The following is a 14,508-nucleotide window of genomic DNA, read 5'->3' as shown; positions in this document are numbered from 1 at the left end:
GGCAATCCGGCCGGCCTCATCCTCGGCGGCGGCTTTGCCTCCGTCGCGGCCCGTCGCATCCTGGCTGCTTTCCTGACGGGTGGTGATATCGGTACTCTGCTCGCTGACTACATAACCGCGGGTCTGCAGGTCACCGTGGGCTCTTGGAGCAGTCGGAGCGGCGTGAAGCCCTTGCGCGGCCAGGGCCACTATATTCCAGGTCAGAGCAGTGCCTTTTTGGCTCATTGGTTTTGTCACTTACGAGATAGGAAATAGGCGAGGCGAACCATGTTGATAATGGGAGTAGTAAGTTTCAAGTTTGACGTAGGGATTGCGATGTAGTAAAGGAGTGGTTGGCGTAGGGATTGCGAGTGTAGTAAAGTAGTGTAGAGTAGAGTGAGTTTGGAGAACAAGGTCTTTGATGGAAATAGAAAAGCAGTGTTGAGTTGGATGAGATTCTCTCCAGGTTATATAGCTGGCTCTGCTGCCGAAAGTGTTCCCATCTCGATACAGAATACTCGAGTCAATGATTCGTAGAAACATAGCCACATTGATAGGGTAATTTGTATGGTTTACATGTCGCCAGGATTTGTTGTAACCTTGGTGAGACACTTTAGAAGATGCAGTGTCGTGTCAGTGACTGCAAGATCGTGATATCGGGGCTGTTGCCGTCCATGTTGGTGGTTGCCCTTGTCAGCTTTGCTGGTAGGAATGGTGGACACATTGCCGAAAAAAAAGCAACGAAACCGTATGTCAGTATATGGTTAGATTATATTTAACCCCCCAAGTAATGCATATGTCCCTTTGGTGTAGTATGTAAGAAGCGACTCCTATTGTATCGTGTCGCTATGATCTTTTGACGTTGTTTTAAGTAGACACGGTCGTGGGGATGAAAGTGATGGCGGGAAAGTTGATTGGCTCCGACGCCATGTTGTATTCTGTTACTGGTTTCAGAGGTGGGAAATTTTCATGACTTGAGCGTATAATACTTCTTCATCCTGGAAGATATAAAAAAAAGAAAACCTCATTCTGGCAGGCAGTTTGTCGTGTGATAAACGGGCGAGTGTAATACCGGGGATTTATATGAAACCTAGCGCTTGGTGACTCATGATGTTGTTGCAGAAACCTGTCAAGGCTTGGCTTTTCGTAACAAGCCGGACCCATGGGAAGGGCGGGGGTCCGCCCTTCGGACCGGAGATTTCGGAGCCCCGGGCCGAAAGAAACCGACCCCCAATGACTCTTGCAACACTTGTAGCCCCCCACCCTAACTAATTTCAGGGTGAGAGTCGTGCGAGGATTCCTGCTATTGAAGCCATGCCGGAGTAGAGTCACTTTTCTTTTTTTTCTCTTTTTGTTTTTTTTAATGTAATTTTGCTACCAATTTGTGATGTGTTGCAAACGGGGAAAGATCATGTGTTGGAGACACTTGCCGCGACGAACCGAAAGCATTTGGTGTTCCTCGCGACAAACCTTGGAAGCGGGATATTATTATTATTCCTAGCCAACAAAAAATCAGAACCTTTAGCACTTGAAAAGGGCCAACGCGGGATTTGTGTTGCGCCCAACCACAAACGCCCGCATAACCAGCGCCCACGCTGCTGACAACCTCTTGGCTGGGCAAAGCGCTCATTAAAATACAATGGTCGGAAATGCCACGACACCGACGAAGCAGTGTGGTAAAGGCCAACATACAGCACTGCTTTAAAATATAAAAAAAGATATTTTGCCATCCCGACTCGAATTTCTTTTTTTTTTCTTGTATTTTTTTCATCACTTCCAAACCACCCACTCTAACCAGCGCCGCCCGCCATCAAGAGTGAACTCATGCGTCAACAACGGCCTTTACTGCAAGGCCGATGGCTCCTGGGGCAGGTGCTGCTCGGAACTTCTGCCTTCAGAAGCCAGGTCTAAGTCCATTCAGCCCCCCCTTCTCTTTTTTTTCTTTTTCTAACTCGTCTCCCTTGTACGTAGCATTCTGTTCACAATCGCTTACGCGAAAACAATGCAACACTACCTAGATGATGGCGCCAAGGTAGATCGGGATCTTCCTTGATTGTAGATACCCTGAAGGCAATCATGTGCTGCCGAGAACCTGCAGTGAAACTTGCCGTGACGAGCTCAATGCACCCCAGACTTAAAGCCAATGAAAGACGTGTAAACCTCCGAGGTATCAATTTATTCAATAACTGCAAAAGTTTGGTAGCTCATGACCGCGTCCTGGACATTAGCGCAACACCATTACCACATGAATACTGACGCCTCATTTATATATTCAAGTGAATTCTTCCTGATAACATAATCAATCACAAGTATTGAAACGTCACCTTGGTATATACCTTGTGTGCGTGTTAATGCAGGTATCCTGTTCCTGATATATACTGTTAGACTCTAGGGTAACCTTCCCCTGTACTATCTATCCCCTCTATTCTCTATTGCGCTCTGGAACAAACTCTTGTTATGCAGAGCACCGTGCTTGACACCTGTCACCTGCTCCCGCCGACCGTTTTCCGACCAGTCAATCCTGTGGCTCTTGCCAAAGCCGTCGTCGAGTCTCTAAAAGCCGTCATTGACGTAGTTGCCCTTGGGGCAGCAATTTGTTTGAACATGCGTTGGTACACAGTGTCTCAAAATTGACCTTGTCCCCGAAAAAAAGCTTGGCCGAAACACAAGGTTGGATATGAGACCCAGGAACTCGGCGCGCGCCTGCATCTCCACAGCGACACGGCTCACCAAGATGCAACGTGCTCATCGTCGCCGTCAACGCGCCCGCCTCGACCGCCCGCGTCAGCGACACAAAGGGGCCTGTTTTGAGAAAAGACCAAGGATGGAAGCTAGATCCAAGAATCAGGCCGCGTGAGCGTAACCCTTGCCTAACCAGGTCGCAGCTTTGTTTGCCGCCTGCATGCCTCCATGTCTGAGAATGCCCAGTATTTCGTCCAAAAACAATGATGCAGCCTCATTTTGGTCACATTGTCTGCTGGGCTAGGCAGGCTGTTCTTGGGTGAGTTGTACCGGACGTGCGTTCTTTTTGTCTTTTCTTGGTGAGCTGTACCGGACGTGCGTTCCTTTTGTCTTTTCTTGGTGAGTTGAACCGGACGTGCGTTCTTTTTGTCTTTTCTTTCTCTTGGGGGGGCAGGATTGCCCGGCCGCCAAGGCGTGTGAAAGATGATGGGAAAGAACCGGTAGGACAAGAGGAACCTCGAATATTTCAACCAACTTGCCTTTGTCCAAAGCCTTTTCCATCATAATAGAAGAGGGGGGAAAGGAGTATTTACCAGTCTTTCGACGTTGCCACAGCGGTCAACTGACAATGAAACAATGAACCTTTGATATCCTATGGTATCATTGAGCCCGGTGACAAAGAATTGCTGCTTCGGAAAGCCGCCGGGTCCGCGTGTCGTTGACAAACAATTGCTGCTTCGGAAAGCCACCGGGTCCGCGTCTCGTCATGGTCATGACAACAGGAAGGGTCTGACTTTTGAATATAAAAAGGACCCTGCCATCCCACTTCAACCATCTCAACCACTCCAACAATCTCAACCACTTCAAGAATCTCAACTACTTCAACCATCTCAACCACCTCAGCCATCTCAGCTCAATCAATCCAACTCATTCAAGATGAAGTTCTTCGCCACCATCTTCGCCGTCGTCATGGGCGCCGCTGCCGTCTCCGCCAACGTTGCCGCCCCCCAAGACGTTAAGAGGTTCACTTGCATCGACCTCGGCAATACCTGCAAGGCCGACGGCTCCTTTGGCAACTGCTGCTCAGGCTTCTGCCTCCAGGAGAAGGGTGTAAGTTCCACTGACGACCCTTTTCCCTCTCTTCTCGCTCCATGCACCGTTCCGTTCAACCGCTCACGCTACCCGATGCACTCTAGGCTCTTGTCGGAATCTGCAAGTAACTTATGGGTTGCGCGCGGCCGTGCTGGATTCTTCACCACGCCAAGTCCGCATGGGAAGTGTCCCTTGTCGTTGCATTCGGGCAGAGGTTGATCCTTTGCTTGCAATGCGCCGCATCGGACCGAGGTCTCCCTCTATCAAGAGTTGTGTCAATTGTATAAAATGGGTTAGATATATACTTTAGCTAGCTTCTGAATGTATCATCTGCGTATCCGAATCCCTTGAAAAAGATTTTTTTTTATCTATACTAGTCATCGACATGTTTGGTATTGTCTGGTGAGTTGACTTGGAAGTCTCTTATGATACGGGCTGTGTTGTGAGAGTGCTGCCCGCTATCAGAGGTAGCTATCGAGAGAATGCGGAATTAACAGTAGGCAATGCAACTCCGCTAATGCACTCACCGTTGCTAAAAGAAAGTAAGCAAATTAAAACAAAATAAACGGAAAGCTTTGGCAACAGATGACAGCGCCCCTTTGGCGCAGCACCATCACCACGTCGCTAGTAGCGCCTCAATTGGGGCAAAACTGTTAGAGGGCGTACATACACTACCCGTTATCATCAAAACTCTGCGCCTTCCCCATCGCGCACAAAAACGCTGCGTTGCTGCTCTTCTTCTCCATCTACCATCTCGTCATTCATTGTTTTTCAGGAACGATGCGTCCTCTCGTTCCACTGTCCCATACGCGACGCAGCGCGCGGCTGTACTCGGTCGCGGCGCCTCCCCTGCGCATCAACGCAGCGCGTCTCCACGAGACGCTTCACCACACCTGCCAATGGGGCTCCGCGCACCGCTACGGCGAGTCCGTCCGCCCCCCCTCTCGTGCTTTATTTGATCCCTAACAAAGGCAGCCAGGGGTCCCACGCAGACGGGCATGAACCGCCTGGCGCTGACAGACGACGACGCGGCGGCCCGGACTTGGTTCCGCGACGCCATGGAGGATCTGGGCGCCACCGTCACCGTGGACCAGCTCGGCAACATGTTTGCGCGCAAGGCTGGCAAGGCGAAATCGTCGGCGCCCATGATTGCCATGGGCAGCCACCTGGACACGCAGCCCCGCGGGGGCCGGTATGACGGGATCCTGGGCGTGGTGGCAGCGGTGGAGGCGATGCGCACGCTCAAGGACAATAACTACGAGACGCACTTTGACGTGGGTGTCGTCAATTGGACAAAGTATGTAGCACATAACTACCGGAAGAGTACCCCCATGTATCAGGCGGCTAATGGAATGTAGCGAGGAGGGCGCACGATTTCCCGTTTCCATGATGGCGTCTGCCGTCTGGGCCGGCAAGATGACGCTCGAAGCCGCCTGGAACACGCGCGACGTCTTTGACCACAGCAAGACGGTCAAGTCGGAGCTCGCGCGCCACGGGCTCATTGGCGCTGTCGCCTGCTCACACGAGGCGTATCCGCTCGGCGCGCACTTTGAGCTACACATTGAGCAGAGCCCCGTCTTGCAGGACACGGGTCGGAAAATCGGCGTTGTGCAGGGCTCGCAGGCCTACAAGTGGTTCACCATTCGCGTTACCGGGCGGGACTCACACACGGGGACAACGCCGTTGTACATGAGGAGTGATCCGCTACTCGCAGCAGCCAAGATGATATCCCAGGCGCACGAAATCGCCAAGGGCTACGGGGCGCTGGCGTCGACGGGCATTTTCAAGATTCCAGCCACATCGTCGACAAACACCATTGCCGCCGACGTCTCGTTTACGCTCGACGTGCGGCATCCGGACGATTCCGTAGTGGCGACCGTGGTAGAAGAAATTGACGCGGCCTTTGCCAAGATTGCCAAGCAAGATGGCAAAGGTGTGCGCTACACGACGACGCTCGACACCGACTCGCCGGCCGTCCTGTTCGACAAGGACTGCATCCGGGCGGTTGAGAACGCGGCGACCAAGACGGTTGGGAGTGACGGGTGGTGCCATCTTACGAGCGGCGCCGGCCACGACAGCGTGTGCACGAGCAAGAGATGCCCTACGACCATGATCTTTGTCCCCTGCAAGGATGGCGTCAGCCACCATCCGGAAGAGTACACATCCCCGGAAGACTGGTAAGTGCCGTGCGCCGTCGGATTTATTGGGCTCATAACTAACGTCAAAAATAAAGTGCTCTTGGCGCGCAGACCCTGCTGGATGCTGTCGTGGAATATGATCAGTTCAAGGCGAACCAGTCTGCGTGAGTGGCGGCGCCGAGAAACGGGGCTCGCGGGGTGTGTGGGTCAGCATGGAGTCAGACGGGATTGCATGCAGAACGTTAGGCGAAGCTGTATACCTTCAATCAATCGAGTTAAAAAAATGTCCAACGTGGAAGATAAGCTTCGAGATGAAATCAACGATAATGCGGACAGCCTCTTGTCACTGACGCAGACGCTCGTACGGACGCCATCGACGAATCCGCCAGGGGATGTGTCCGCTGTGGCCTTGGCGGCGGCGGATCAGATTCGAAAATTGATACCGGAAAGCGACATCTCCACCTTGGAGACCGGCCCAGGCATCACCAACGTTGTTGCCGTGATTCGCTCGGGACACGGCGGAAAGCGGCTCGTTTTTAGCGGCCACCTGGACACGTATCCGATCGGCGAAGCTTCTCGGTGGACGCTGGATCCCTTTGGCGGCCAACTGAGCAGGGACGGCCAGTACGCCTATGGTCGCGGGGTGTCGGACATGAAGGGGGGCATCGCGGCGTCCATTATTGCCGCACAGGCACTGGCGCGCTGCAAAGACAATTGGCGCGGCGACGTGGTGATTGCGCTGGTGGGGGACGAGGAGACCATGGGCACACTGGGCACGGCGCACCTTTTACAGCACGTTGCAGAGGTTGGCGAGGCGGACGCCATGATTTGCGGCGATGCCGGGTCACCGCTGATTGTACGCGCGGGGGAAAAGGGACTGCTGTGGCTCGAGGTAGAGGCCAGCGGGCAACCAGCGCACGGGGCTCATGTGCATCGCGGCTGCAACGCAATTGACCGATTGATGGCGGCGCTGTTGCAGCTCAAGTCGCTGGAAAAGCTCGAGGTCGCGGGGCCAAAGGATGTGAGGGAGGCAATCAAGGCGGCCCAGCCAGTGTCCGAGCCTCTGGGCGGGGCTGGTGAAGCCGGCGTCCTTGGGAGCGTGACGGTGAATATCGGCACGATTTCCGGCGGGACGTCGACGAACCTGGTGGCGGAGAAGGCGTCGGCGTCGCTGGACTTTCGGCTGCCCATGGGGGTGACAACGGCCGCGCTGTCTGCAGAGATAGCGAAAATGCTCGACACGGCAGATGGGATACGCTATGATATTGTGCGGGCCTACGAAGCGTCGTGGACTCCACCGGAAGAGGAGATTGCGAGGCACGCGCTGGAGGTGACAAGGCTGATGGTGGACAAACGGGCGGTGGTGAACATGCGCGTGGGAGCCTCTGATGCGCGGTTGTTCAGAGCGGCTGGGATCCCGTCTGTGGTGATTGGGCTGACGCCGCACAACATGGGAGGCCCGGATGAGCATGTAGAGGTTAGAGAGCTTGTGCAGGTGGCGCAGATTCATGCGCTGACTGCGTATCGATTTTTGCGAGGTGATGGCGGGCTGGCGGTAGAATAGTACTGAAACGAAACGAGAATAGAACTGCTGGCGATTTGATAAAACGACGCGCGAGGTTCGTCTCGTCTAGGTTCCGGATGAGCAGGTTTCGTCGGTGAGGGCTGACGATTTCGGGGCTACATCTGCCATGCGCTAGGGCCATGATGGGCATATTGATACCGCAACGGTTGGGCGACGGCACAGGCATCGCTGGACCGAGAAGCAGCAGGCCAGGACATGCCGATGCATCCGCCGTGGAGCCGGTGTTAGCGTTGGCGCTGGCGTGGATGGAGGATGGAGAGTGGCCGTTGAACAATAGCGAGGGCCGAGAATTGATGGGTCGGTCTAGGGAGGGAAGTCGACGCTATTTCGAGATGGTCAACAGGTGTAGCAAACGCGACGAGCTTGGGTCCAGGGAACCGTCAATCGGGGAGCTGGCATGGCCTGAGGCTGCTGCATGGTTATCAGATTGAGGTGACGAGGGAAATAATGGAGGATAGTGTGGGGATAGTGGATGGGCGTGATTGTGCATGACAGAGGTTGTGCGCGATGCTGCAAAGGGATGTGGTGGTGGTGATGATGGAGTTGGGTTCGGTGGGAGGCTGACATGGCTGACATGGGTGTGAGGAGACGGGCGGTGGAAAGGGGTTGCTGCTGCTGTCTACCTTGGACTTTGTACTCGGTGTTTTCCTGGAATTGTCCTAAATTATAACTAGTTTAGATAGTATTCGGAATTGATGGAATTTTGTTGGTTAAATTGAACGATCATCTTATGTCCAGGTTGGGCACACACGATACAGGGCGCTGGGGTGGACCTTGTCAGCGACAGCGGTGCAAGTCGGCAACTTTGGAGGCATCCCGAGAGTACGATATGGGACGAGAGTGGAAAAATAAATCGCGTCCGTGTCAAGAACGCTGAGACGGACTTGTGTCTTGAAGAGGACCGAATGTACAAATTACAGTAGTTACATCCATACCGGTCAAAGTCCATGCCAAGACTGATCTTCAACGAACCCCCGTAAGGCCAGTCTCGACTGTCTCGACTGTCCCTCTCAGCCCGCTAAACTATTCGGAAGAGTGGCGGGTGGATTCTCGGCGTGCGGCACGACACGAGGCCACGCAATCCTGAATTTTTCTTTTAACTATTTCATTTTATTTTATTTTATTTCATCCTTTTGACAAGCTTTTTTTCCCGAGCTCCAGCGAAGAAAAGGCCAAGCAATCCAGGTCCCCGTCTCCTAGTCAAAAGGACCTGACGTCGTCGTCCTCTCTCTTCTCCGCCCTCCTGGCACGTCTGTCCTCTTCTCGCCTCCCTAAGCGAAAAATGGCCTCTCTCAGCACCTATCCCAGCAGCACATCATTCCATCTCTCTTGTTAAAAAGAAGCACATAATAATACGCACAGTATCCGTACACGCAGTCGGCTGGCCCACTGCACACCGGGGAGCCGCAATTATGGAGCGTTTGCACGAAAAGGACATGGCAACAGTCCCTGAAATCGTGGCAGTGCAACAGCCCGATGCCGCCTCCGCCTCAGACCTCGATATGGAGCTAACCTCGACAACACCACCCGCGCCCTCCCACCACCACAGTCATCCCCCTCATCACCACGATGCCGCTCCCGAAAATGCATCTGGTATTACCGAGATTGGCCACCAGCAGCGTGTTCGCCTCGCCCGCCACCCTGCCACCGGCGTTTACGCAGCCGTCCTCGAGCAGCGCTTCCGAAACAACTTGGGTCTCGCCGTCGGCTTCCTAGAGCTCGCCAACGCTGGCGATTTTGCCGCCAATGTCTGGAACCAGATCCCCGTCCCCATCTATGCCATTGTCTGCATGGCTATTGGTGCGACCGGTGCTGGCATCCTGTCCGTCTTCGCCTTTGACGATGCCCGCTACGCCTGGCGCAACGTCGTCTTCCTGCGGCGGCAGCGCGCCCAGCTCAAGGAGACGCTCGAGCAACGTGCTACGCAGGGCCACGCCGCCCGCGATGTGCGCGTCCTAACCGAGCTCAACCTGCGCGAGCTCGGCTGCGAAACCGTCAACCGCTTCGGCATGGACGTGCTCATGGGCTTTGGTGCTGTCCTTATCTGCGTCGGCACCTACATGGCCATTGGCGGCGCCAACGAGACTGTCTGGCTGGCTAGTAACATCCTGTCCGGCTATCTTGGAAACACCCCCATTGCGCTCTACGGCCTCGTCAACTCGGGCTGGGCCGCCTACCTCGCTGTCAAGACGGAGGGCCACGTACGCGCTGTGGCCCGCGCCATGCCTGACTCTCTCGAGTACAGGCTGGTCAAGCAGCGCGGGAAAAAACTGCAGCTGTACTGTGGCATCAACGGCGCCATAACTCTCGTCGGTGGTGTCGCGTCCCTGCTGACAGCTACTCAGTGGTGGGCCTACGTCATCCTCATCCCCGTCATCGTCCTCTCCTTTATCTGCAACTGGTTTTGGCGAACGCGGCTGGGTTACAGCCACGACGACATGCGCCAGATGCCCGACATGGGCGTCGAAAAGCTGTCCCGGGTGCTTCTCTTTGCTGCACAGGCAAAGGATGGGCTCACCCGAGACGCGAAAGCCGCTGAAAAGGACCTTGTGCGGCAGGCCGCCACCCTGCCCGAGGCGCTTGACCTCATCGACACGTCGGGCCTGCTCGAGGCATTTTGCGTCAAGGTCGTCTCTGACAGCCGCCTCTGCTACGCGCTGTGCGATCCCAGCGCAGAGCACGTCGAGGTTTCGCTGGCCGACATTGCAGCTCTCCCCGACGTCCACCATCCTGCGCTGCTTGAGGCGGCGCACGACTGCCTGCGCACCGCTGGCGTGCGACGCTTTGCCCACCTTGAGCGATTCACGGCAGAACTGCTGGGCATTTACACTCACCAATGTCAATCATCCACAGATCTGGAATCAGCCAAGAACTAGTGAATTTCTTCACGACGAAAACGTGCATTTTACAACTGGTACATATGATAGAGACCTAGATCAGCTGAATACTATATCGTTCATCGCCTGGCGCTATTCGCAGTGTCAATTCTTCCACCACACGCTGGGTTCTCGGGATCAATTTCTTCAACCGCCATCATCAAGATACTATAGAGCGAGTCAGGTCTTGTCTGACAAGGAGGCCGCATACTGTCGGCCGTTGCCGGTTGCACGATGGCTTGAACCGGTGGGGCCGCAACACAAGTGTCACAGTGCATCGAGATTCCCACGCGGCGAACAAGGCGAAAAACCCGGGCAACACGACAAGGCAAAAAATTGGTTTACGATCGGCACAAAAAAATGCGCCAAACAGAAGGTGCATGTTTTTTTCTGCCCACTCCTCAATGGGGATATTGTTACAGCCAGAGTCGAGGCCCCGTTGGAGGCGCAATGAGGTGATGTCATGGATAAAAACAAGGCCAGCCACACACATAAACAAAGACGAGATGAAACGGCCGTGGCCCAACTAGTCACCGCTGAGCGCTCATTTTTATTATTATTAAAGAGACCCAGCCCTATCTGTCTTGGACGCCGTTTCCCGTCGACTCCTTCCTTCTCCGTCGCCGGTACATCGCCAAGGAATAGACCGGTCCAAGCTCCGAGACAATTTCTGCAACGGCGCCCAAGCGACTATGAAGCTCAACACCACCGGTGCGCTAGCCCTCTTGGCAGCCGTTGAGATCGGCAGGGCCGCGCCCGCTCCCACACCAGCGCCTACACCAGCGCCGACTCAGGCTCATTTTGACCGTTACAGTGCTTCCCCCCCCCAGCCGACGCCCGTGCCGGTCCAGCCCCGCGGCCTCGGCGACGACCTGTCCAGCTACGTCAAGAGCTTAGGGAGTGACATTGACAGCAAGATCTCGTCGCTCGTCGGCGACGGCCTGCTCAACTTTCCGCACGGCTTCCCGACGGGCACTGCCGTAGAGAGCGCCCTAGGCATCACGGCCGGCGCGCTCGATGCGCAGCCCACGCGGGTGCTCAACCTGCCGTACGTTTTTTTAACAAATACCTTGCAAGTGACGGGCTAACTAGATGGAAACAGTGCCTATGCAAACTGGACAGACAACGGCTGGAACGTCCGCGTACGGGGCAACGTGTACAAGGTGCCAGACGTGAGTCAGGATACCATTGATCATTTGGCCGACGGTTTTCTGGTCGGGACAAGTGTCAAGGACCTTGCGGAGAATGAAAAGACGCAGGCGCGCAACTTGACGAGGGAAATCTTTGTCGTGCAACAGGGTCATGATAATGTGACTGTGCGGTTTGTCGTGCCCAGCAGCAATGCGTCTTCTCCACGGGGAGGCGCCTACGTCAACGCCGTAAGTGCATGCCTCAAGCTTATGTTGAACTGCACAGTGACTAATGCACTTCCAACATCAGAAAGGCGGTGGCCAGGAATTCACACTGCCGTATGAAACTACAGCCGAGGGCGACTTTGACGTCTTCGTCCCGCTCCGCAACGAATCCAGCAGAACAAACGGCACCAACGCCTACCTTGTCCCCGGCAATGCGACAGAGGCAATCCAGACGCTCACCATGTACGTCAACGGGACCGACACGGGCAACGCGACCGCCTACCTCGTGCCGCCAAAGGGCGTGACTATCGTGTCCGATATTGACGACATCCTGCGCGTTACCAAAATCTACAAGCCCAAAGACGGGCTCCTCAACACCTTTGCGCGGCCGTTTGTCCCTTGGATGAACATGCCCGACATCTACAGCAACTGGTCCTCGTCGGCTCTCACCTCGCTCCATTTCCACTACCTCACGACGACGCCCGAGCAGGGCACACGGCCGTACATGGACTTCATTTTCTGGACTTACCCCGCCGGCTCCTTTGACACGCGCCCACTCAACTTCTCCAACACCAAGGAAACGCTCGCCATCCGGCGCTTCCTGCTCGACCGCCTGTTCCAGACGTTTCCGCAGCGCACGTTTGTGCTCGTCGCCGACACGAGCAACGCCGACGTCATGAAGGCGTACCCGGCCATGTACAAGGACTACCCCGGCCGCGTGAGCTGCATCCTGCTGCGCAACACGTCGGCGACGGACAGCGACGACAAGCTGCCGTACAATACCCAGGGCTTCAAGGATATCCCGCAGGATAATTACATGTTCTTCAAGATCCCGGAGGACCTGACCGGCCTGGACATTGAGAACGGAAGGTGCTGGAATGCATCGGTGCCGCAGAACGTGACCTTTGCCGAGCAGGGCCTGCCGCTGGGCTTGGGCAAGAAGAGCGATGCGGTCAACACGGTATCGCCGGGGTATGCGCTGTCCGCGGTCGTTTTGGTGGCGGCTTTGATGGTGTTTTTGTAAATAGCTGAAACCTACGTTGACGCATGAGCGAGCTGTGTCTTTTTTTAAATTTTTCAAGATGAGAACAAGATGGTGTGTCGGGTGTTGTGAGTGTTGCAGTGTTGCGGCCCACCAATCATCAAATGGCGGGGCGGGACTGAAGACGCACGGAAGATAACGGACCCCATCCCGGAGCTCGGTGCCGGAGCTCGGTGCTAAATCCGGTAACGGCCGCCCGTGCAGGTAGCGCCGAGGAATGCTGCCAGACTCGCCCATGTACGCCTGTACAACCGGCATTTTCTCCGCGTATTTTTTTGATCTGTGAGCGTGCCTACATTTATCCAATCACATCACGCATTACACGCTGTATGACACGGCTACCAGCAAGCATGATCCTGGTCGCCCATCACCCCGCCTTCTACAAGCAGTTCTCCGACATGAACAGCACGCGGGGTCGACATGCCCGCTTCGGAAATACACCAAACGCGTCACCTACATGATCTACCCCCATTACCGATGAACTGGCTCCCAACAATGCCAAGCTCGGCTTACACGCGCCTTACACGTGATGCGGAGTCTCCGCCTTGTTAGCATGCTCCGCAGATACGCTCGACATTAAGCGGCGACATCGGTGATGCGAGGCTGCTTCCCCTCACTTACACACACACACACAAACGCACCATGGCCGACACGACCATCTTCGTCAACGGGCGCATATACACCTCGACGGCGGACCAGCACGCGCAGGTCCCCGTGTTTGCCGAGTGCATGGTCGTCGCCGACGGCCTGATCCGGCACGTCGGCGCCAGCACGGATGAGCCCGTGCAGGCCGCCCGGGCTGCCGGCGCCCCCACGCAGGACCTCGCCGGCCGCTACCTGCTGCCGGGCTTCATCGACGGCCACCTGCACCTGCTCATGGTCGGGCAGGCGCTGCAGAAGATCAGCCTCGACCACTGCCGGACGCTGGCCGACGTGCGCGCCGCCATCGCCGCCGGCGCCGCCGCACACCCCGCCGCCACGCGCCTTTTTGCCCGCGGCTGGACGCACAGCATGACCCCCGACGGCGTCCACTGCGGCGACCTTGACGACATCGACCCCCGCCCCATCTTCGTCGACACAAAGGACCTGCACTCCACCTGGTGCAACAGCGCCGCGCTCGCCGAGGTGTGCGAACGCATGGGCCTGCCGCACGACGCACCGGACCTGCCGGGCGGCACCCTGCAGCGCGGCCCCGACGGCCGCCTCAACGGCGTCTTCAACGAGGGCGCCGTGTTCCAGCTCATCTGGCCGTTTGTCGCGACCGTCGCGTCCATGGACGAGAAGATGGCCGCCATCAAGGCCGCCATTGCCCACTTTAGCAGCGCCGGCTACACCGGCATCGTCGACATGGCCATGGACGACAACATCTGGGAGCCGCTCATGGCGCTGCGCGCGCACGAGGGGCTCGGCCCCATGCGCATCGCCGCGTACTGGCTGCTCAAGCCGCACGACTCGCTCGACGCGGTGCTCGCGCAGATCGACCGCGCGGCCGACATGGCGAGTAAGTTCAACGCCGCCACGACGCCCGACTGCCGCGTCGTCGGCATCAAGGTCATCTGCGACGGCATCGTCGATGCGTGCACGGCCTCGCTCACCGAGCCCTACGCGAGCGGTGCGCACCCGGACCCGCTGTGGCCGGCGGCCGTGCTGCACCAGGTCGTGGCGCGCGCGCACGCGCTGCACCTGCAGGTCGCGCTGCACGCCATCGGCGACCGCACCATCAGCATGGCCGTGGACGTGCTGGCGGCCGACACGCACG

The 14,508-nt window shown here is 56.3% G+C and overlaps 5 protein-coding genes across 5 annotated transcripts in view; all 5 read left to right on the top strand.

Annotated features, from left to right (window-relative positions):
• CCM_08718 (metal ion resistance protein/transporter (Zrc1), putative) overlaps window positions 1-255 on the top strand; it is a gene marked incomplete at both ends in the record, with an annotated part of 5,576 nt that extends 5,321 nt beyond the window's left edge. Inside the window, one exon of the mRNA XM_006673855.1 lies at window positions 2-255. Coding sequence (XP_006673918.1) covers window positions 2-255 — 254 coding nt within the window. The remainder of the gene's footprint in view (window position 1) is intronic.
• A 5,919-nt stretch (window positions 256-6,174) lies between these two features.
• Window positions 6,175-7,154, top strand: CCM_08717 (succinyl-diaminopimelate desuccinylase; the record flags this gene model as incomplete). The annotated part of the gene is made up of 2 exons (XM_006673854.1): window positions 6,175-7,103; window positions 7,139-7,154. 2 exons carry the CDS (start codon window positions 6,175-6,177, stop codon window positions 7,152-7,154), a joined length of 945 nt encoding a protein of 314 aa, XP_006673917.1.
• A 1,734-nt stretch (window positions 7,155-8,888) lies between these two features.
• On the top strand, window positions 8,889-10,352 carry CCM_08716 (uncharacterized protein; the record flags this gene model as incomplete). Its single annotated transcript, XM_006673853.1, has 1 exon — window positions 8,889-10,352. The coding sequence occupies one exon, from the start codon at window positions 8,889-8,891 to the stop codon at window positions 10,350-10,352; it is 1,464 nt and encodes a 487-aa protein (XP_006673916.1).
• Window positions 10,353-11,044: 692 nt separating this feature from the next.
• On the top strand, window positions 11,045-12,731 carry CCM_08715 (Uncharacterized conserved protein (DUF2183); the record flags this gene model as incomplete). Its single annotated transcript, XM_006673852.1, has 3 exons — window positions 11,045-11,400; window positions 11,455-11,731; window positions 11,793-12,731. 3 exons carry the CDS (start codon window positions 11,045-11,047, stop codon window positions 12,729-12,731), a joined length of 1,572 nt encoding a protein of 523 aa, XP_006673915.1.
• Window positions 12,732-13,391: 660 nt separating this feature from the next.
• The window catches only part of CCM_08714 (amidohydrolase family protein), a gene marked incomplete at both ends in the record, with an annotated part of 1,833 nt that continues 716 nt past the window's right edge, over window positions 13,392-14,508 (top strand). The window contains one exon of the mRNA XM_006673851.1: window positions 13,392-14,250. Within this exon, the coding sequence (XP_006673914.1) occupies window positions 13,392-14,250 (859 nt within the window). The remainder of the gene's footprint in view (window positions 14,251-14,508) is intronic.

This window comes from Cordyceps militaris (assembly GCF_000225605.1).
Source record: "Cordyceps militaris CM01 unplaced genomic scaffold CCM_S00007, whole genome shotgun sequence".
In the NCBI taxonomy this organism is placed as follows: Eukaryota; Fungi; Ascomycota; class Sordariomycetes; order Hypocreales; family Cordycipitaceae; genus Cordyceps; species Cordyceps militaris.
Note: the sequence above shows the minus strand (reverse complement) of the source record. Positions and strands in the feature narration are given on the sequence as shown.